Below are 23,614 nucleotides of genomic sequence, written 5' to 3' on the forward strand. Positions count from 1 at the left end.
TGTGTGCTCCTTTTCTTGATATGTATCTTAAGTAGCTATTTCCAGAGTGTCCCCTAGCAACTTCAGACTGATAGCCTTTGTTTCAGGGCCTGTTTTTCTGTCTCAGTGAAACCAGCAAAGGCCCTGAGATTTGCGTCTCTTTGGTGCTCATTGAGTCACACTTGCTGGGCCTTCATCAAGACAGTCCCAGGTTAGAATTGTACTTGACACTTATCTTTGGTGTTTTTGTGCAGTGCTCAACCTGTATAACTGTACAGAGTGGCCCTGTATATACCCATCCCTAAACTAGTCACTGAGGCCAGGGCAGTTGTACTCTGATTGGCCTGTGAGGGATGTGTGGACAAGTTGGGCACATTTCCCAGGGAGGTAGTGTGGCTACTGGTCTAAGTGCAGGCCACTGTGCTGGGGTTTGGAGGGAGGGGTTTGAAGAGTGGAGGTTCCTCTGGGAAAGACTGTGAACTTGATAGCTATTTTCTTCTTTAAACACGCTTGGTGCAGGTCCTCATGGAGGCCAGGGATGCTCAAATGGGCAGGATGAGTGACTGGCACAGGACATTTGCCCAGAACACACTTGTCCCTCCTCACCCCCAGAGGGCACGCCAGCTTCTGAAGGAGTCCACAGCGTTTCAGTGTGTCCTGAAGTTTCTGGACGGGCCGCTAATAAAACAGGTAATGAAATTTGCTGTTTACCATCAAATGCTCTCATCCAAGATGGTTCTTCAGTGAGCATATTGATTTCCACTTATCTTCCTGAGTCTCACTGTCATACCCATTGCCTGGGCCTTGGCAGCACTCAGTGAAGAGGCCCATTAGTACCAGTAGTGGGACTTAGTCACACGGTCAGCAGCTCACACTAGAGAGGGTTTCCTTTTGTTGATGGTGGGACAATTAAAAACCCAAATGGCCTGATTTCTGAGCCAGAGGAGGCATTGTGTTGGGTGCCACTGGCTCACGCCTATAATCTTAGTGACTCAGGAGGCTGAGGATGTAATTTGAAGCCAGTTTAGGCAGGGAAGTTCACAGGATTCTTATCTCCCAATCAACCAGTCAAAAGCTGAAAGTGAAGCTGTTGCTTGAGTAGTAGAGTGCCAGCTTTGAGTGACAATGCTAAAGGACAGTGCCCAGGCCCTAAGTTCAAGCAGCCTGCATGTGTGTACATGAGGCCTTGTGCAGGTCTTCAGCCTTCAAGGAGGGCTATAAACTGGACATTTTGGAAGCTCATGCATGGCTTGTATGAGTCCTGGTGCTTGCAGGTCCCACTTCTCGCTGCACACTCCAGTCTGGGCTCAGATCGCTCCTGCCCGCAGCTGCCAGGGAGTCCACAGGACAAGCTGTGCCGCCGTGCAGTGCCTACGGGACACTCCTGTGGCCACAGGGTGCCCATGGTAGCCCAGCTCCAGTCCAGCCCTGGCTTCCTACAAAGCTGGCCCTTCCCTGAACTGGCCCTTCTTTCAAGAGCCCACAGGATACTTGACAGGTTTTTTTTTCTTTCCTAGGAAGTTTATGAAGGAAAATTTGCCTCTCATTTTGTTTGGTTTTATTTTATTTTGTTTTGGTTTTTATTGTTAGGTAGGTGTTCTACCACCTGAGCCGTGCCCCCATCCCCTATTTTATTTTTTATTTTTTTGCCAGTCTCTGGGCCTAAACGCTGTCCCTCAGCTCTTCAGCTCAAAGCAAGCGCTCTACCACTTGAGCCACGGCGCCACTTCCAGCATTTTCTGCTTATATGGTGCTGAGGAATTGGAGGCAAGCACTCTACCACTGAGCCACCTTCCCAGCTCGCTCCTTCCCCTAAATTTTATTTTTGAAAATGTAATTCACATAGTTCAGAATTCATAAGGAACACAGGGGAGGTGACTCATCCCACTGTGTCTCCAAGGCACGGATGTGACACCTAGGTATGGTTAGTGTGACAGCAAAGCAGTACAATAAATAAAGCCACATGGCATGTTTTTGTTATTTTTAATTTATTTAGATAGAGTCTTGTTGCTCACGCTGGCCTCTGACTTGAAAGTCCAGCCTTACCCCTCTGCATGGTGGATCACAGGTAGATCCCATCATGCCCAGCTCCATGGACACTTATGTGCCACGTAAATAGTAGATGACTAGAACTGGTTCTGCACCTGACTTTTTTTTCCCTTCAATGGTAATACATCTTGTGGATTGTTCATCCTATTACATGAAGCATTTTCATACTTCTCAAGATGACATCATGTTTTCCGTGTGGATGGGCTATCGCTCATTTACCGAGGGGTTTGGGATGAACATTTAGACTTCTCCCGTATATTCTGTTACAGACACTGCCTCAGAGAATAACCTCCTTTACATTTTTTTTTAACATTCACATATATTTGTAGAATAATTCCCCCAAGTGGAATTCCTGTTCTCAGTTCCATATTAAAATTTATTATTTAAACCCGGAAAGAGTTACAAAATGCAATCATAAAAAAAAAAAAATAAAATTTATTATTTAAGACTCTGTTCTATGTTGTTGACAAAAAAATTACTGAAACATAAAGACCTAAATAAGTTTAAAGTAAAAAAATGGGTCCTGAGTTCTAAATGTAAAGAGGCATACCTCATGTTATGTCTGACAAGGCAGAGTTCAAGGTAATGATGAGCAAGCGAACACAGCAGTCCCTAGGTATGGATGACCTGTGCTGGGCCCTAGGGCCCTGGGCTACTGCCCCCCCCTCCCACCCCCCTTTCCAGCTGGAAGATGCTTTGGGAAGACTGGGTTCAAACCCAGCTCTCTCACCAACAAAAGTAAGACACACATGGGCCACAAAACCCCAGACAGCTGTGCCAGGCTATAAAAATGTCTCAGTTAATCTCCAAGAACTGAAATTAGAAACTGTGTCCACTGGCTTTATGGTATTAAAACTAGAAATCGATATTAACAGACCTAGAAAATCCTCATATAGTAGGAAATTAACACACTGCCAAATAACCCATAGGTCAAAGAACTCATTCAGAAATTGGAGAGTAATTTGGATTGAATAATGAAATTTGAAAATTAGCTATAGTGAATGCATTCCTTTGAGGGAATTTATAGATTTATACAGCCTTATTAGAAAAGATGAGGGATGTAAAATCTTTGCTTCCTCCTTAGGAACCTAGATAAAGAACAGACACTAAGTAAAAAAAGGAAATAACAAATGTCTTCACAGACAGGACAGCTAATAGAAAATAAGCAAAGGAGTTAGGGGTTAGATTTTTAAATTTAAATTAATAAAATTGATAAGCCCCTAGCAAGATGGATGGAGAGAAAAAAATGAGAAAAGAGACAGATGACTAACATTGGGGGTGAAAGAAGGTCCTGCCATCCCACAGACACAAAAGTGGGGCTTGAGTTCTTTAGTCCTGAGGGGAGACTGACTTGGGAACTTCTCTGAGATCTGGGTACCGAGTAACCTGGAGGTGGAGAGGCAGGTACGAGCTGGTGCTCTGGAAGGCGTCTGGGGATAACCTTCCCAGAGGACAGCGAGGAGGGAGGGGACTGGAGCAGCAGCCGCGCATCTGCTCAGTGCTTGGTGGCTCTGAGGCCAATGGCAGGAATGCCACTCTCACTCTCCAGCTGGGAGCCACTGGACAGGCTGGACAGTCACTGGGAGATACAAGGCAAGCAGGCCAAGCAGGGCAGAGCATGGGCTGATCGGCCTTGGGGGTGGGGGAGCTGGCACGTGTGTAGAGGGTCGAGGGTGAGGCAGAGGGAAGGGGAGCTGTGTTGGGGCAGCAAGTAGTGGTCTTTCTTGCTGGTGTCCCAGGCAACACTGACTAGAACAACTCTGTTCTCCTGTCCCTGCTCCCCAGACCTGCACTGCTCCATCCTTCCCATACCTGGAGATGCCATCACCTCTCCCAGTGCTCCAGACAGCATGAAATTCTCCTTGAGACTTAGAGCTGGGTGTGTGGGAGGCTGGGCAAACCCAGCCCCCAGCCGTTCTGTCTCCAGCCTGTTACTCTAGTCACCTCCTCTCTGCTCCTCAGATTCTGCGTCTAGCCTAGTACTGTAGTCACACAGTTCATCCTTTGGGAAGGTCCCTGAAGTGCCAGTCTCCTGCTGGCCAGTGCACTGTCCTCATCTCCTGCCTGGATGAGGTGGTGGCCTCTACTCCCGCCCTTTACACTATAGTGACAGTCTTTACAATTTTTTTCTTTTTGCCTGGCACCAGTGGTTCACGCCTGTCATCATAGCTACTCAGGAGGCTGAGATCTGAGGATTGTGGTTCAAAGCCAGCCAAGGCAGGAAAGTGTGAAACTCTTACCTCCAATAAACCACCAGAAAACCAGAAGTGGCGCTGTAGCTCAAGTGGTAGTGTGCTAGCCTTGAGCTGAAGAGCTGAGGGACAGCGCTCAGGCCCAGAGTTTAAGCCCCACAACCGAACAACAACAACAAAAAATTGCTATTATAAAGATGAGCCAGGTGTGGTGGTGCCTGCAATCCTAGCTACTCAGGAAGCTGAGATCTGAGGATCATGGTTCAAAGCCAGCCAATGGCTCACGCCTGTAATCCTAGCTACTTAGGAGGCTGAGATCTGAGGATCACGGTTCAAAGCCAGCCCTGGCAGGAAAGTCCGTGAGACTCTTATCTCCAATTAACCACCAGAAAACTGGAAGTGGTGCTGTAGCTCAGGGGGTAGAGTACTAGCCTTGAGCTGAAGAGCTGAGGGAGAGCGCTCAGGCCCAGAGTTCAAGCCCCACGACTGTTAAAAAAAAAAAAAAAAAAAAGATGATGTACAGAGGTTACAGTTACACAAGTCAGATAAAAAGTGTATTTCTCTTTGGACAATGTTACCCTTCCTTCTCTCCCTGTTTTTCCCTTCCATCCCCACCTACAAGTTATATAGCTCATTTTCTTTCTTTCTTTTCTTTTCTTTTCTTTTTTTTTCCATACCTGGGGCTTGAACTCAGGGCCTGGGCACTGTCCCTGAGCTTCTTTTGCTCAAGGTTAGCACTCTACCACTTGAGCCACAGCATCACTTCAGGCTTTTTCTGTTTATGTGGTACTGAGGAGTCAAACCCATGACTTCATGGCTTCATGGCTTCATAGGCAGGCACTCCACCACTAAGCCACATTCCCCTCTGTATAGTTCATTTTCAGCATGGTGTTTATTGAGTACCATTGCTGCATTTGTCCTTCCATTTCTGTGCCTCCCCTTACTCTCCCAAAGACATACAAACAAGACAAAAAGAAAAGAAAAGATAATGAAAACAGTAAAAAAGGAAAAAAAAAACCCTTTGTTTCCATTTCTTAGAATTCATTTCAGTAAATATTATTTTGTATGATCAGAGGCACATATGCATTGTGCTTTGTGTTCCTCTCCTAAGAGTATCCTCTTTTTTGTGGCGGGGAGGGGGGGGGGGGTCCGGTCGTGAACTCTGGGCCTACGCGCTGTCCCTCAGCTCTTCAGCTCAAGGCTAGCGCTCTACCACTTGAGCCACAGCGCCACTTCTGGCTTTTTTCTTTTTGCTTATGTGGTGCTGAGGAATCGAACCCAGGGCCTCAGGCATGCAAGGCAAGTGCTCTACCACTGAGCCACCTTCCCAGCCCCGGAGTATCCTCCTTTGGTCTCAGTGTGTGTGAATGCCTAGAGTCCTGTATAATTCATCATGTCCCAGTGTCTTTTAGATCTAGCGTCCACATTGACAGTCTTTTTCTTACAACCTTGAATCAGATCAGGCCAGCTCTGCATCGCGTCTCACCTGGCTTCTCCTGCAGCCTGGCTTCTCCTTGGCCTCTGTGAGGCCTGTGAGAACTGCTCTGCATCCCTCAGCTCTCAGCTCTTGGGCTCCTTCTCCTCGCTTGGCCTGCTGCAGCCCTGTGTGTCTCTGGAAGAATATCTGGGATTTTGTTTCTCTTCAGGCTTGATGAAGCATAAGATCAGGAGACAGCAGTCATTGAAAAGATGCTTATTACTGTCCCAAGGGATGGAGGTAGACCACGCAGGACCATGCAGGGCTCCCTGGGGGTTCCCTGGGAGGGGCTGGACAGAGCCCCTCTGGGTAAGGTGACCCTCCAGGGTAAGCAGGCCAAGGACTGGCCAGTTTGAAGAACTGTAGTGGCCTCTGAAATGCAGGTGCTGCCCTTTGCTGCCTGGTTTCCGGTCCTGGAACAGGGCAGTCCTGGAGCGTGAGAGCCAGATGGAGAGTGTGTGGGTGACAAGATCTCTGCTTTGGTGACTTTGCCAATTAGGGATATTCTCATGGGAAAGCCATTTGCCATCTCTGGGAATTAGCCCTGCGGGCCATTCCACCTGTCAGGGAGGCTGCTGATGCCAGACTAGGGAGGATATGGGAAATAAGGAAGTACAGTTCACATAGCTAAAAGTAATCAGAACGCTTCTCTTTGGTCTCTGAGCAAGTTCTTGCCCCAGGGCCCTGGATCTTGCTGTTCTTCTTTCCTGGCTCATCATCCTGGGGTTCTTGTGTTCTCTTTAGTGTGGCCGCAGATGTCACTCTCCCAGAGCCTCAACCCTGGCTTGTTCAAGATGGCAGACCCACCCGTCCCTTCTGGCCCTGTTCCTTCTGTAGACCCTACAAGGACAGAGATCTTGTGTCCTTTGTCCCCTTGTATCTTAAGTGCCTGCAACAGTGCTGGCACAATGTAGATTCAGAGAGTAGATGGCTGGTGAATGCTAAGTGAGTGAATGAGAGAACAGCACAGGACTCTGTCTTGGTTAAGGACTGGGCCATTACAGGTCATGCCCAGTAACGAACTGGAGGTAAAGCTGCAGGGAAAGGCTTTGTCTATATGGTTGCCCTGTGTGTGTGTGTGTGTGTGTGTGTGTGTGTGTGTGTGTGTGTGTGTGTGTGTGTGTGTGTGTGTGTGTGTGTGTGTGTGTGTGTGTGTGTCCAGTGTGTGTGCCCAGTGTGTGTGTGTGTGCCCAGTGTGTGTGTGTGTAGCCAAAGCTGCAGGGAAAGGCTTTGTCTATATGGTTGCCCAGTGTGTGTGTGTGTGTATAGCCAGGGTCTCTCAAGTCTCAAAGATCTGCTTTTCCTTTGCTAATAACACTCCAGAATAATTTTGGCAAATTGAAGACTTAGGAGCTTCTGAATCTATCAGGAAGAGTTTGTTTGTAAATACACCCCAAATGGCCTAGTGGTGATTTACTAGGCCATGTAACGGACAAATCCACTGTTATAATAAGCTTCAGGTATGGTTTGATCCAGGGTATCTGTGATGTCACCTGGATTTGTTCTCCCTTACCTTTTGGCTCCACCTAGTGACAAGAGTCGCTGTCAGCAGGTCCCGGCCTGAATTCTGGTGTAGGTCCTCTTCTGTCTTGGTGGCTCTGGGTATATTTTAAGCTTTGTCTGTTTCAGGAGGCTTTAAGGCTTGATCAGCAAGGGAAAGGTGGAGCATTGTGTTTTTGTTTTATTTTTATTTAAAAATTTAAGATTAATAACTTCCAAATACTTATACAAAGAAGTTTCAATTCAACATGTCAGTTTGTGAGCACAACGTATCTTGATCAATGTGTGTTTGTGTTTTATAGCTCACCAAGACCAATGGCTGTGGGGGAGGTAGTTCCCTGAGGGAAATCCGGGTGGATGTTGAATGACCCAGAGTTCTCCAGGGTGGTCTGCAGTGCTTTGTGCTCCTCAGGGCTCATTTCCTGCTGTCTCCTAGGGAGTACCAGAGGTGGTGTCGTCGGAGATTGAATGCCATCTGCGCGTGTCCCTCTTTGATGTCACCTACCGACACTTCTTTGGGAGGACGTGGAAGAGCACAGTGACGCCGGCCAAGCAGCTCTCCAGGCAACCGCCCAGGGTTGTCTTCAATGAGGTGGGCCCTGCTGGCGGGGTGAGACTGCTTTGCAGCAGGGCACAGCTTGGTCCTCGGATGTGTAGCTCAGGGAGTGGGTCCTCAGCCCTGAGAGGACTAGGCATCTAAGACCTGTAGGGATGTCACGGAGCCTCAGGACCTGTCACCACGAGCTTGTCTTCACAGTGGGCACCTTGTTCCCCAACAGATGGAAATGTCTGCCATGGTCTCATAACCTTCAAGGAACCTTGGGACAAACTTAGGAAGTTATTGCTCTCACCTGTTGCCATCACTGCCCCTTTCCTTCTCATCCCTTCCTCCCTCCTGCTTTTTCTTTTTCTTTTTCTTTTTTTTTCTGTCTGTCATGGGGCTTGAACTTAGGGACATTTTCCTAGAACTTTTGCTCAAGTCTACTACTCTATCACTTTGAGCCATAGCTCCACTTCTCTTTTTTTTGGTAGTTAATTGGAGATAAGAGGCTAGCTTTGAACCATGATCCTCAGATCTCAGCTGCCTGGGTAGCTTGGATTATAGGCATGAGCCACCAGCACCCAATGACCACCTTCTTTTTTAAAATAGAAGTTGTGTTAGGTTCTCTTCTTGGCTATGACAAAATACCTGGGATGCCGCTGAGAGGAGGAAGATGAATTCTGGCTCATGGTGTCAGAGGCTCAGTCCATACTTCTTGGCTCTGATTCTGGACCTGTGGTAAGGCAGGACGTCATGGTGGGGAGAGCATGTGGCCCTAATTTATGGCTATCAGGATATAGGGAGAGGAAGCGTGGGTTGCTGACTTTTCCTTTCTGACCTTTTGTTCCATGCGGGTCCCCAGCTCAAGTCCAAATCTACTGAGGCTCAAGGTACACTCTTAGCGGTGAGTCCCATAAAATACAAAAAATACATGTTATCTACTTGCAATATACAGTGGCAGAGTACAAATTCCCATTCCAAAAGGGACGAATGGAAGAAGTCTGGACCAAAGCAAGAATGAAATCCAGCAGTGTAAACCCTAAATCTTGTGGCTCTAGCCTTGGCATCTGGCACATGGGGTGTGATCTGGGCTCAAATGGCGTGAGTATTGCCAGCCTGCGTCCCAGGTGCTTCTCACTCCATTCAAGTTGGCAGTCAGCATTAACCATCACATATGGTGAAATTGAGACTTGGGAGTGTGATCTACCTGGGTGGGCGGAAGGTGGCGCAGTGTGAACTCAGACCCCATGCCTCTGCTCTCCAGACTGAGCAGTAACCTGGGCGTAGGGAAGAGTGGGGGGGAAGGGGAGGCCCAGGTAACATTGTGGTAGGCCACCTTGCAGACAGTACTGTTCCCCCTTTGGGCAGCTACCCCAAGTGCCCAGGCCTGAGGTCAGTGCCCCCTGCTGGCTACCTTCCAGGCACCAGGGTGAGAGAGGAGGTTCTCTCCTGTCAGTGCTGATGGTCTGTTGGGGAGATGCTGAGCAGGTAACACTGCTACCCATGTTCTCAGGAGACCAGCAGAAGAACGGGAGCTTGGCTGCTGCAGGCAGCGCCATGGAGGAGGGCCTCTGTGAGGCTGGGCCCTGGGCTGAGCAGGGCTGGGGATATTTTCTTACAGTGTTAGGGTTGAGGGGCTCAGAGGCTGGTGTGGCAGCCGGTGGGTTGGGGAGGTGGTCAGGAAGGGCTTCCTTGGTCAGGTCTTGCAGGATCCTCCTGGGAGATGGTAGGATCTTTAAGAGCTGGGCACTGTCTGCTGCTTTACCCCTGAGCCCCAGTGGGGAGTCCAAGTTTGAGCATAGGGGGTCTCCTATGATTTAACTTGTACAGGTGGGAGCCTGAGGTGACTTGGAGGGCCTGGGCTGTTTTGGTGTGCCAGTGGGTGTGAAGATGACCACAGCTGTCCCCTGAGTCATCATTCCGGGCAGCTATCCCTGAGGTTCTTCTGTGCCAGGGCTGCTGTGGCTGTAGCCAACACTGAGGCTCAGGCTGGCTGTGAACATGTAGCCCTCTGTGCTTGGCTGTCACCCAGCCTGAGGATTGTGTGTGTGTCTTGGCATGGATTACCTCAGCAATTCCCCTGATTTAACATGGTTTGTCAAGGGAGCTGCACCCTGGAGGTCAGGAAGATTAAACAGAGCCTGGCAAAGTGTATATCATAGGAACAGAAAATGTGTCTGACATTAAGATTGTCAGACAGCTTATGCAAATGCCTCCTAAAGGTCGCCCTGGCCCTTGTGTTGGAGAGACAAGATTCCACGTTGTAAATGGTATACATGGCACCGCGCGACCCCTCGAGGCTGACTCAGCGTAGGCACCGCATCGCCTTGTGCCTGTGACATGTCCTGAGTCTCTTGATACTGCTGCTGCTGACGAGCCTCTGTGGCTCTGCTGCCTTTTGGGGGTGGCCATCTAGGAGGTTCATCTCTTGTGATTTTTTTCTGTCTAGGATGTGCCCCACATTGTGACAGTTTGTATGATGAACGGAGATGCTGGTGGCTAGGACAGCCATCCTTCCCTGGGGAGGGACTTCTGTGGCTTAGAGCCACATTTATGTTGTTTGATCCTGTCCTGTATCCTGTGGAGGCCCGTAGTCTCATGTCCCCATTTTAAAGGGGAGGACACTGAGGGGCTGGTGTGTTGGTGGCTGAGCCGGGTGGGCTACTCTCAGCTGTGATTTCAACAGTGTCCTGCTGTCCTTCTGGTCTCCTGGTTCATGTTACTGTGCCATTGTTACCTAGGGAGTGTTTGTAGAAGGGAGGGGAGGGAGGGAAAGCAGCTGGGGGATCCAGCTGCTTTGTCACTGAGGTTCCTGATGCAGCCCTCCCAGTCCTTTTTCCTTTTTCCTTTTTTTTTTGGTGCTGTTACTGGGGCTTGAACTCAGGGCCTGAGCACTGTCCATTAGCTTTTTCTGCTTGAGGTTGGTGCTCTACCACTTGAGCCACACCTCTACTTTTGGCTTTTTGCTGGTTAGTGATAAGAATTTTATAGACTTTTATGCCTGGGCTGGCTTTGAACCATGATCCTCAGATCTCAGCTTCCTGAGTAGCTAGGATTACAGGCATGAGCAACTGGTGCCTGGCTCTCCCAAGCCTTTTTGTAGCTCTGTATTTCGAGGTAGCTGGACCATGCCTACAGTGTCCACCTTGTGTTCCCCACCAGTGATTCTGACTCAAGTAGGATTCAGGTCGGAAGTGAAGTGGACCCTTCTGTCTCCTGGTCCTGGAGGTCACCAAATTGACCACCAGTTAACACGAGGGTACCAGGGACCAATGCTGCTTCTGGCCCTCAGGTTGGATCTGTGCCCTCAGGTTGGATCTGGCTTCTGTGGCCCTGAAAGTTGAGTCACAGTTTAGCTTGCTTTGCCCCTGTAGTGGTTGGGCCCTTTCAGTCCATGATTCAGACCTGGGCAAGGAAAACCAAGATTTCAGCCATTTGTTCCTGGGCTGGGATATCCTTGACTCTGCAGTGGGATATCACTGTGTCTGTCAGAACCACTCCAGCTCAGCCTGGCAACCATCGTGGTTGCCTGCTGTTGAGGCCGTGCAGTAGGAGGCGTGGGGGGATAAGAGGAGCACAGTCCCTGAAGTTTCTGGATAAGCCTGCCCTCTTCAATCGTGCAGTTGCTGAAGTAGAGAATATGGCAGCATTTCAAGTCATGCAGGGGATGCCTGAGCCCACACTTGCTTCCGGAACCTGCCTTTCCCCAGCTGCTATGCTCACTGCGAGCAGCAGAGGCCAGTGGTGGCCCGGCGATGACTCCATCCCAGCAGCCTTTAGGCAGCATCTCCCCCTCTCCCCTTCTCCCCTTCTATATACCACTTTCAGGGTATATAAAAGGCTGAAGTTTAGTTAATTGGAGAGAGCCCCCCTTAGATCTGTGTGAGTGTGCGTGAGCTTGTTCTTGTACATGTCACTGTTCACACATGATTGACATGCCTTCCCAGGGTGAGCCTCCATCAGCAGGTGTGTGTGTGTGTGTGTGTGTGTGTGTGTGTGTGTGTGTGTGTGTGTGTGTGTGTGTGTGGTGATTGCATTGTGCTGACTGACTGCTCTGGACACACGCCTTCAGAAGGTGTAAAGTACGCCTTCTGGGTGGTGGGTGAACTGCCTGTTTGAGGGGGCTGCATTCAGGGTCTCACAGCTGTCCCTGTGTATGTGGCTGAGGGAGAAGATGCCATTTTATCGCTGCACACAACTCTGTCCCAAGAAAAGACTTTGAACTCAGGAGGCCTTGAACTCAAGTCCGGGTTTTCATAAGCGATAATCTCTTGGCTCTGGTCGAATCCCTTTCATGGACTCTGCCTTGTGGGGCCCAGGCAGGCAGCACCCAGATCTCCCTCAGCTCTGAGCCTAGAATTCTGCGCTCTCCTCAGAGACCTTCCCTGGTGGAGAGGAATTGCCTTTCGCTTCCTCTGAGACAATAATTCATTTAACATATAAAAAAAGTACTCATCTTTTTAAGAAGCAGTTCTGCAGGCCACAGTACAGTGATTTCTATAGTTTCTCTTGGAGATGTGCATAATTCCTCCCAAAGTCTTCCTTAGCCGACTGCCATGTCTACCCACCCCTCACCTGCATGGCAGGCTTGCTTTTCCTCCTCTGTTTCAGGAGTGGGGGGGGAGGGCAGGGTCCCTGGGGGGCGGTCCTCACATTAACCGGTTCAGATGTCACTAATGTGATAAGAAGTCCCCTCCCCTTCACAGAAGTGTGCGAAAGCGAGTCTTGAATGGCTCTTATGCACAGAGTAATGAGAGCCATGTAATCTCCCCTTTAAAAGTGGGTGCTGTCAGAGAAAAACCGTGTAATCCAAATGAAGCCCCTGAAGGCCCTTCCAAAGCCTGGATTAATCAGCCTCATTCTGGTATGAGCAGTTAACCCTCCCACAGCCCCATGCTGCTCACGTGTGCCTGTGTGTGTGTATGTGTGCGTGTGCGTGCATGTGTGCCCATGCACGTGTGCATGCCCATGCGCACTCACACACATTCTGATACAGACAACCACAGGCACAGAGGCTGCAGCATCCTTTCCATGGGGCTGCTCACCTGTCTGAATGCCCTGTGACCTCTGGAGGGATGCTCTCCCCTGACTTAGCAACCTCACCTGGCTCTCAGCTGGAAGTGGGGCCATGACAGGAAGTGGTTTCACAGAAATGATGTCTTGGTGCTGTTTCCAGTGTTGGATCTACTTGAATGGTGATTGAATTGCTGAGACAGTGGGAAGCTTTACTTTGGATTCTTTTGTTGTCATGTGCTCATAACAATATCCTGTGGGAATTTCTTGTTTGGGTTCTAACTAGGTCTACTTACCTACTCTTCTAAGTTAGCCAAGTTGCCCTTCAGGCTGGAGTGAGGACTGGCCTTGGCCACCAGCCTTGCATTGGAGATAGGGTGCATGTGAACCAGAGTCCTGCTCTGTCACTTGTCCCCTGGGGGATCCCAGGCATGGTGCTCATCTCTCTGACCTGCACTCACGGCTCTGTTGGTATGCATCTCAGGACTGCTGAGTGCTCAGTACTTTGGTTCCCACACAGGTACCTGGGAAGCAGTGGGTGTTCACTCAGCAGATGCTGGCTGACCACCTACTGTGTGCCACGCTGTTTGGGAGCTGGATATACAGAGATGGAGGTGATCACATGCCATCTTTTCAGCTAGGGCTAAAGTTTGTGTAATTCCTGTAGGTCAGGGTTTCTCCATCTGCACCACTGAGGCTGGATCAGTCTCTGTTCTCCGGTGAGTTCTTAAGTGCTGGCCTCATCATTGTGACAATGCCATGGGTATCCCCCTATTCCTCTGCCCCCCAAAAGCTTCCACATTTGGATCTTGAGACTCTGAATGTTCCAGAGGAGAGTTGGGCTCAGCAGAGTTGGCTGCACTGTGTGGGCTGTCAGTGTTGGACAGCCAGGGCAGGTCCTGTCTGAACCCAGGTATGAGATGAGTAGGTAGATAGAAGCTGTGGGAAGTATCTGTTGCTTATTTGCCTTCCTGAAGATATTCTATTTAAGGATTTATTTTATTAAATATTTTAAAGATGGTTATCGAAAGGTTTATTTTAAAGTGAGTTCAATTCTACTCATCCCTCCTTGGCCTCGTGGGCACAGGTCAGCAGGTGGCAGGACAGTGGGCCGGCCATCAGCTGGAGACACCAGGTGTGGTGTCACATCAGCAGAGCCAATTTCAGTCCTGTCATTGTGGGTGAGAAATGGAAGCCTTGTCCTGAGGCGAATGTGTCTGTGTTTTTGAAGATGAAGGCATTAGGCCTGGAGCATTTAAATGATTTATTAATCTGTTTATCCTGTCAGGGAGGAACTCACCCAGGGCAGACTGGTGAAGTGTGATGCAGGGGTGAAGGGGAGCTGCTTCTGTCTGAGTGGCCTTCTCTGCAGGGATTTGATGGCCTGACTTAAACTTTTAATTATGCAATTTCAGGTGAGGCCTAGAATTTTCCTCTCAAAACGTATGGCATTGGTGTTAATTAAATTTCTCTAGGTGGAAGGTCTGGTTACAGGTGTCAATCAGCTACAGGCTGTCTGGAATTTTAGCCGAGCTCATTTGCATGCCAGGAGATGGGGCGGGGCACCTAGGCACAGGTGATCCTGGCAAAGATGACTTTGCTGGATGAGTACTGGAGAGAGCTGAGCACGCTCTCAAGGCCATTCTGGACACAGCCGTGTTGTTGTACCCTTCATGAGGTCTTTATCCTCGACCTTCTTCAAGAATGGGTTGTGTTTTTCAGGCTCCTCATGAATCCTTTACCATGGTGCCATTCCCACATCAAATTGATTTTGGAAAAACGTATACTTATGTCCTTTTCAATCAGTACCAATACCGACGTGAACTTGAATCCTCTTTCAGTATGCATTGCTTCCAGGGGACCCTGACTGCCCATGAAACAGCTTGCCGGGCTGAGATGCACAGTAATTGGGCTCTGTTTTGAAGGTTTCTCCTAGTCTCAAGACAGTTCTTTCTGATAGTAAATGAAGGTGAGGAAGTATCCATAAATTTGTACTTGGGACATCCCTGAGCATCTGGTCCTCCTGTTTTCAAACAGCAGTTTCAAGGTGACTGCAAGGCTGAGAGATACTTGCTGCTTCCTAGCAGAGTTTAAATGTTTGTTTTACTGCCCAAAGAAAAAGTGGGCAGCGCTCACAGAGCCAATGGGCACAGGTATAAATAGAAAGGTGTAGTCATGGCAGACTCAGCCTCACAGCAGGGCTTTTTAAACACTTCCCCAGTCCTGGACACAGAAACATAACTCTTTCTCAGTCCAACCACCTGTCAGCTGTAAGTGGTCATTATTTCATCATTTTGCAATAAAAGATAATAGAATAACGATTTATGTCTTGTGGCTGATGTTTTAATGTGTCCCTCTGTTATCCTGGGCTGACAGTCTGCGATTACAGTAAACCGCTTCTTCCGTGACAACATGGAAATGACTCATTAGCAGGGGGATTAATCATGGTGAGGTGGGCCCTGCCCCACCTCTCTGCTGGGGTGGTCTCCGGGCCCAGCTGGTGGCTCTACACCACGCCGCTCCCCTGTGCCCCAGCTCAGTCATCTCCACATGTGTTGCCATGGACACTGAGGTCCTGGACTGGCAGATGTGACCCTCAGCTCCACCTCTGTCTTCTGTGCCTGACACTGAGTCGCTTTTAATTACAAACAAGTGTGGTACGTTGAATGAGGCAGAAAAACAGGAGCAGAGTGGAAGGACAGTGCTTGTGTTCCTGGGAGATGGATTTACCTCAACTGGCTCACCTCCCACTCTTCCTCTCCCACGAGTGGGGAGTGCGGCTGGGGGAGACAGCTGGAGTCAGTGATCCTGTGTTTGCATTTGGGCATGGAAAGGTTGCAAATAGAAGATTTTTTGCTTTTTTTTTTGGTGCTGGTCATGGGTCTTGAGCAAAAAAGCTCAGGGCCAGTGCTCTACTGCTTGAGCCGCATTCCCTATCCTTTTTAGTGGTTAATTGGAGACTTTCCTGCCCAGGTTGGCTTTAAACCCCCATCCTTAGATCTCAGGCTTCCAAGTAGCTAGAATTACAGGTGTGAACACTCGGCACCTGGCTGGAAGACCTTTTAAGATCAATTTGAGTATCATCTACTTGGCTTAGATCCCCCAGAAATCTGCTAATGAGAAGATCTCAAGGTAATTCTCATCACGAAAGACATTGAACTCTGAATTTCCTTAGCAACTAAAGAAATCTCAGGATCCTCCTTAATTGAAGCACAATTAGTTCAGATGGAACTTCATGAACCTTACGCCTCAGCTGAGGCTTGGGTATAAGATGTTGAGTGGATGGCTATGTTTGCAATGGGTGTATTCTGCACTTGCCTGGTCTTACCTACCCCTAGGGCAGTGCACAGCTGGGCCAGCTGTTCTTCCTAGAGTTTCTGGGTTCTGTTGATATAGATGGAAGTAGAATTCCCAGGGCTGAAGCCCTTGGAGCAGAAGCAGATTGTCTATTCGTGGATATCAGCACCTGCAGTAAGAAGCTTTTTGGCCCCACGGGATTACTTCACAGTGCCACCTTCTCAAACATCTGGCTGGAGGGCAGTGGTCCACGGGAGGGTACAGGGTGGGTTCTCTGCCCTTGTATTGTGCACATGACAGGGTCTTGCTTCTTCTGCAGCTGTGAGCGCTGGGTCTATCGCCTGGCTCTGCTCATCCAGCTTGTTTGTCTGTCTTACAGCCCTTCTACTTCCATACGTCTTTAAACCACCCGAACATCGTTGCTGTGGTAGAAGTGGTCATTGAAGGCAGGAGGAGAGATGGCACCGTCCAGATGTTGTCATGTGGGTTTGGAATTCTTCGGATCTTCAGCAACAAGCCTGAATCGCCTACCTCTGCTTCCCAGGACAAACGGTGCCTACCTAGTTTTCTGTGCTTGGGCGTTTCCCAGCCTCCTGTTGGTGGTGATAGGAAGCCTTAATTTGTTATCACAGTTGTGTTTTCATAACAGCCATGCCACGGGATATTTTACTATTTTGCCTTTTTTATCAGTTTGAACTCAGGACTTTGTACTTATCAGGCAGGTGCTCTCAGTTGATCCATACCCCTAACCCCCCTCCCCCGCCCCCTTTTTTTCCTTCTTTCACTTCTAAGAAAGCCAAGTTGTTCCTCAGTCTAGAGTGAAACCTGGCCTTAGCTCTGAGCCTTGCACTGAATGTAGGATGCACATGGAGCAGTTTCCTGCTCTGTCACTTGTTCCCTGTGGGATCCTAAGCGCAAGGTTCATCTCTCTGACCTACACACACAGCTTTGTTGGTATGCATCTCAGGACTGCTGAGGGCTCAGTAGTGTGGTTTTCACACAGGTGCCCGGGAAGCAGCCAGTGTTCACTCAGCAGATGCTGGCTGACCACCTACTGTGTGCAGGGCTATGTTGAGGCTGTACAGATCACCCATGGTCCTGCATCACTGACGTTTAGGGCTGATCACTCTTCCCTGTGGGATGTCCTGTGCCTTGCAAGGTGCTGGCTGCATCTCCGACCTCCACACACCATGTGCCAGGAGCAATCTTGTCCAGGTGTGTCAGCTAAAATCTCCCCAGCCAGTGTAATGTGTGCAGTAGAATTCCTGGGGTGGACGATCCAGGAGCAGAAGCAGCTTGTCTGGTTTCTTGGAGATCAGCACCTGGAGTGAGGAACTCTTTGGCCCTGAGGATTAATTACTTCAAGCTGCTGTGTTCTCCCCATACACCTGGATGGGGGCAGTGCTCCTCACTGGGGCACAGGCGGGGAGCACTGAGACAGCGTCATCCCTGGGTGGGAACCTGACTCCCACTGCCATGGACATCCCACAGACCTTTCTTCACCCCACCTCCTCCAGCACTGGGGCTTAAAGTCTGGGTCTTTCACTCTCACTTGGCTTTTTTGGTCATGGCTGGTACTCTGCCACTTGAGCCATGCCTTCAGTCTGTTTTTTTTTTTTTTGCTGGCTAATTGGAGGTAAGAGTTTTGAAGATTTATCTGCCCAAGCTGGCTTCCAACCGTGATTTTCAGATTTCAGCCTCCTGAGTAGATAGGATGACAGACATGGGCTACAGCGCCCAGCCGTGTTCTTTCCTGTGGCTTTCAGAGTTGGGTTACTTCTCTTGGTCTTCTTTTCTAGCTCTCAGTTTTTGGGCTGCAGCATGGCAGACTGCTACCCCCATTCTCTTCAGAGGATGGAACTGGCAGTGCTTAGAAGGCGCTGGGAGGCCTGGGATAGTGGGGGCAGGGTTCCATCTCCTCTCTAATACCAGATGTGGGAAGTTGACATTGCTTCTGGTTCTCTTTTCCAGGTTGAGGCTGTATCATGGCACCCCCAGAGCCCTCCTGCACCCACTTCTCCAGGATCCTGTAGAGCGTAAGGGTCCGGCCTGGCCTTGACAGCCCTATGTGGGCTTGTGGCTTGCCAGTGTTCTTCTCTTCAGTCCTACCCTGACGTTTTTTTCCTGGTGCAGTCTTCATTAGCTTAGCACAGTTACATAGTAATTACAGATAAGTATGTCATGGGCCTAGAAGGAGGGTACAGTTTTGTGAGGGAGCTTGGGAGGGATGTGGCCCTAGGGTGCCTTGAGGATAATGGCTTTGTTCCCTAGATGAAGCAGTTTCTGCCTATCACCACTAATGACCAGGAAAACTTTGACTGTGAAGTCACTGCATATTGCCAACATAGCAAAGCCTCCCCAGCTGTGCCCACCGACGGGGAGAGTTCTGTGGAGGCCCTATGGCCTCCTGTCAGGTTGGCCTGCCCCAGGCTGGGGGATCCTGCTGTTTCTCTGTGGCAGCACCTCCTGAGCAGCCACAGGCATGTTGGCCCCTCTGTTGCCTCCACTGGAGCATGGCAGGAGGGGCTTGTGGGGTGGGGTGGACAGGAAGGGCATCTAGAGGCCCAGTGCCAATGCTGACCTACCCTGGGTGGTGTGGGCAGGGAGAGTGGTATGAGGTAGGTTTGCTTGGGCCAGCGGCCCTCTGTCCTTGAAGATGTGTCCCAGAAGGGAATGTGTATGTCCCTTGCCCTGTGTTAAAATGTCACAGCCCAACCCCTGCCCACCTGAATTTGATATAGGAAAGTTATCAGCCAGGGACAGTTTTATTCAAAAACGTTAGGTCTTAGGTTATTTATTTTTTTTTAGCTGAAATTAATTATCATTAGTCGAGACTTTCTCTCTTGCAGCATCCTTAGACTCAGGGCCTTTAAGGAGGGCCATGGCCTCCTGACTTGAGGGACTGGAGGGAGGGAAGGGCAGCCTCTCACTAGTAGCCCTTCTGCTCACATCTCTGCAAGTAGATGGAAATGGCGATGGCCTCAATGGCTTCTCTGGGTTCACAATACCAGAAGTCTGAGAAAGTGTAAAGGTTGAGAGGCCCCCCACCTCACCTGTAGCTTGTACAGGTGCACACCTGACATTGCACCTGGTCTTGCCCCTTGTTTCCCTCACTGTCCACGTGTGCTTCTCCCTTAACATCCAACCCCTCTCCTTGACCTGCTGTCCCACACTTGGCTCGTCCTCTCCACAGTGGCTCAGGTGGCTCTGCAGAGGCCAGGGTCAAGGCGGGACCAGGGTTGAGGCAGGTGACACTGGCAGCTGGGGTGGGCTGCTGACGTGGAAGCCTGGCCTGAGCCTCCGAGTAGCTGTTCTTTTGCTAAATTTCTCTCGTTTGCTCTCCTCAGAGCTGCCAGTGTTCTGTCTGGCCAGCCACACAGGTGAAATGCCTTTAAGGGGTATTTTAAAGTAAACAGAGCCTGTGTTTAGAGTTGTTAAGTATTAAAAGGACAGTGTTCATTGATTCCTCTTTCTGATGACCGCAGTAGTTCACATTTTAGTCTGTTTTTTACGGAAGCAGCAGTGAGTGAGATGAATCTGTGATCTTAGCGCTCTGCAGTCCGGCCCCAGCGCCAGACCTGGCCCCGGTTAGCCTGGGAGGTGGCATGGTCATTCTCACTGGAGAGAGTCGGTCCAGGCTGAGGTGGGCATGTAGAGAGGGCACACGTGTGGTTCCCTCTTCCTTCTGGCTCTGTAGTTCTGAGCTGCCTGCTCTGTACCCCATTTTTGTTGTCTGCTTCCTCCCTGCTGAGCCCTCTGTCCAGGGGAGTTTATGCCTGCCAGGGTGAGGATTGTCACATTCTTCTGTCCTCCTGCGCCCCCCACATCACCTCTTCCTGGCTACTCCTCCCACCAGGGCTTTGCCCAGATCTCTCTTGTGTTTAGACCTTGTCCCTGTGCACCAAGGAAAGCTGGCTGTGTGTTGTGTGTCTGGGCATCAGTCCAGGATTGGCCCTCCTGAGGACATGGCTCCCTCTCTGACACTGTCTCCACATCCTGCTCCTTTGTGGGGTCTGATGGATCCCAGTGGAGGCTTAGGAAGGCAGCCAGGGGGCAGAGTGTCTCTCCTGTGCAGGGAAACTGCACAGGACTCTGCTCATCCTGTGGAGGGAGAGATAGGGTATGTTACAGGCATGTAGCTCATGCCTGTAATCCTAGCTACTCTTGAGGCAGAGATGTGAGGATCGTGCTTTGAAGCCAGCATGGGCAGCAAAGTCCATGAGACTCCTATCTTTAATCACTAGAATGCTGTGGAGCTGTGGCTCAAGTGGTAGAATGCTAGCCTTGAGCACAAAACCTCAGGGACAGGGCCTTGGTCCTGAGTTCGAATCCTAGGACTAGCACAAAACGACAATAGAACAATTGCAGAGCCAGGCACACCTATAGTTCCAGCTTCTTGGGAAGTCAGGGTGAAAGTATTGCTTGAGCTCACAAGTTCGAGGGTCAGCATAGGCAACACAGCAAGACCCTGTCTTAAACAGGTACACACAAAGACTGAACCACAGCTTGCCACTGCAGATTTAGACAGGATTGTTAGGCTGGGTTCCTATTACTTTTGGACTGCATTCGCAGAGCAGGTTCTCACTCTCTTTAGGAACACAAGTTTTCAGTTTGTGGAGTTTTCTGTTCAGCTTGTGTTTCTTGGCTGATTTGACTAGAAGTGCCCTGGATTTCAGCTGGCACATGGTGTTCCCCTAGAGAGCAAGCACCTGACAGTGGTGGAGGCCTGCAGCCTGCTGTACACCCTGAGGCCTCATCCGGCCCTGGAACCTGCCTTCCACCTGCTCCCTGAGAACCTCCTGGTGTCTGGTCTGCAACAGATTCCTGGCCTTCTGCCGCCGCATGGGGACATGGGTAAGGCCTGCTTTGATCCTCTCCACTGTGAATCTGTTAGTTCTGGGTCAGATCTTGGAGAGTGTGGGCTCCTCCAGGGAAGTTGGGGGTGGCCAGGCTGGCTGTGCACCCTGTATTGCTAGCAGCATGGCCAGTGGAGTGATCACAGGGGAGAGAAGGCCGCAGTGGAAGCTGTTGCCCAGTCCCTACTGCAAGAATATATCACAGCCTCACACATCTTTGTCTTTCCTGCAGAGACGCATTCATAGAGCATCTTTCTCATACTGACTGTGCCATGATGTTGTGGCTTCGTTAGTATCTCCTTTAGTTGTAAAATGTATTTAATGTAACATTTAACAATTTACCCATTTCAAAGTGGATCATTCTGGGGCATTAAGCCCATTCATTTTGTTTAGGCAGTGCCCACCACTATTCATCTTCTCAAGATGAACCTGTATCCACTAAGCCCATCCCCTTTCTCCAGCCCCTAGCACATAGCCTGCTGTCACCTGAGAGACTGCAGTTAGACCCCCTTAGAGCAGTGGGATCCTGTAGTATTTTTTTTTTTTTTTGCAACTGGCTTATCTCCCTTTGTGGAATGTCTAAATCATTCACCTATGGTAGCAGGAGTCACAATTTCCTTGCTTCCTTTTTTTTTTTTTTTGGTAGGTCGGGGGGCTTGAACTCTGGGCCTAGGTTCTGTCCCTGAGCTCTTCAGCTCAAGGCTAGTGCTCTACCACTTGAGCTACAGCACCACCTCTGGTTTTCTGGTGGTTAATTGGAGATAAGAGTCTCACGGACTTTCCTGCCTGGGCTGGTTTTGAACCACGATCTTCAGATGTTGGCCTCCTGAGTAGCTAGGATTACATGTGTGAGCCACTGGCGTCTGGCTATTTCCTTCCTTTTTAAAGCTGAATAATATCTCATTGGACAGCTAGACCACATTTGGCCTGTCCAATCATCTGTGAATGCACACCGGGTCACTCCATCTCTTGGCTACTGTGACTTAATACCGTGGTGAGGAAACTGGTTGGAACTTGAGGTCATCATGTTAAGTGCAATAAGGCGAATGTCACATTTTCTCTCATGCAGAATCTAGACTTAGAACAAAGGCGTGAAAGTAAAAGGAGGACTATTTTAGAATGGGGTTATTGGAAGGAGACAGTAGGTGATAGTGAGTATGAAGCAAGTGTGTAATATGTGAATATGAAACTGTCATAGTGAAATCCACTATCTTGTATAATAAATAAAAAGTACAAGAAGCAGAGTTGAGGGCTGGGATGTTGTTCAGTGGTGGAGCACTTGTCTAGAATGAGTAAGGCCATGCATTCAATCCACAGCAAGAAAACAACTAAAAACAAGTTGAAAAATCAATACGCAGGTCAAGTTATAGAAAACTTGCCTAATTAGAAAGTGGTTTAAAGATAATTGTTGGTAAATAGAATTAAAAATGTTCATTTTAACTTTCTTTTTTTTTTTTTGTGTCTGGAACTCAGTGCTGGAGCACTGTCCATGGGCAAAGGCATTTGGTTCAAGGCTAGCACTCCAGCACTTGAGCCACAGCTCCACTTCTGGCTTTTTTGGTGCTTAATTGGAGACGAGTGTCTTGGACTTTTCCTGCTTGGTCTGGCTTTGAACTGTGGTCCTCAGATTTCAACTTCCCGAGTAGCTGGGATTACAGGCGTGAACTATCAGCGCTAGGCTTAACTTACTTTTTTTCTTTTTTTAAATTGTGAAAATACTGTACAGAGGGGTTACAATTACATGGGCAAGATAATGAGTACATTTCTTACTAAGCATTGTAACCTCCTCCTTTGTTTCCCCTTCCCATCCCTTCGCATCCTCCCTTCCCATCCCTTCGCATCCTCCCCTGCCGTCCCCCCTACCAAAGTTGTAAAGTTCATTTTTTGACATAATGACTTGTACATTTCATTGTTGCAATGGGTCCTCCTGTATCCCTGTTTTAACGATTTGTTTTTTCCCTTCCCCTCCACATATACCAACATCATATATAGTGAAAGCAGGGGTTATACCATGAAGGAGGAACATACAAAGCAACAAAGACATAATCTTATTTAACTTACTTTTATATATACTTTTATATCAGAATAGTATTGGTGAAAACCAATGAATGTTTTTGTGTCTAGGTATTTTCAGCATAAGGCTAGAAAAAGAAAAAAGCAGGCAAATGTTCTGAAAGTCCTTGAGTTTCTGCCAAGGACTAAGTATGGAAACATAAGAGATTAAATGTAACTATTTTTCCTTCATCACTTTTATAGTTTGATACAGTGAGTCTGCACATCACCTAACCAACCCCAAACTCAGTAATTAAAAAAAAAAAAACATTGCTAGGAAAACTGATGTACAGAGACTAGATTATTTTTGGAAACAGAAGAGGTGTGGCTTTTAGAAGTTAACTCTCCAGTGGTGAGATTGGGTCAATTGTTGTACAGCTAGGGGAGCCCTGTTGGACCTTTGGCATGCCCCAGGGTTCTGCTAGCTGCCCCTCATAACCTGGGCACTGGAGTTTGGGTCTGGAGTTCCCATGTGGTAAAGGCTTAGTCACCAGCCTGTAGGTGATACGTGAAGGTGGTTGAACCTTCAGGTGGAGACAGGTGACAGGCCACCTGCAGGTCCCACGGGTTTCTCTGTTCCTTTAGTTGCAGCCACGGGCTTGTGGCTGTTACTAACTGGGATGGTAAGAGAGAATCGTAGGTGCCTGGACAGGCGTAC

At 49.0% G+C, this 23,614-nt stretch overlaps 1 protein-coding gene across 1 annotated transcript in view; it reads left to right on the forward strand.

Moving 5' to 3' along the window:
• Nphp4 (nephrocystin 4) overlaps nt 1-23,614 on the forward strand; it is a 95,976-nt gene that overhangs the window by 4,466 nt on the left and 67,896 nt on the right. Inside the window, exons 2-6 of the mRNA XM_042672807.1 lie at nt 499-669; nt 7,634-7,789; nt 16,428-16,600; nt 18,020-18,084; nt 20,747-20,902. Coding sequence (XP_042528741.1) covers nt 505-669; nt 7,634-7,789; nt 16,428-16,600; nt 18,020-18,084; nt 20,747-20,902 — 715 coding nt within the window. The 5' untranslated portion in view covers nt 499-504. The remainder of the gene's footprint in view (nt 1-498; nt 670-7,633; nt 7,790-16,427; nt 16,601-18,019; nt 18,085-20,746; nt 20,903-23,614) is intronic.

Source organism: Dipodomys spectabilis, unplaced genomic scaffold (assembly GCF_019054845.1).
Source record: "Dipodomys spectabilis isolate Male_0828 unplaced genomic scaffold, ASM1905484v1 ptg000772l, whole genome shotgun sequence".
NCBI classification, from domain to species: Eukaryota; Metazoa; Chordata; class Mammalia; order Rodentia; family Heteromyidae; genus Dipodomys; species Dipodomys spectabilis.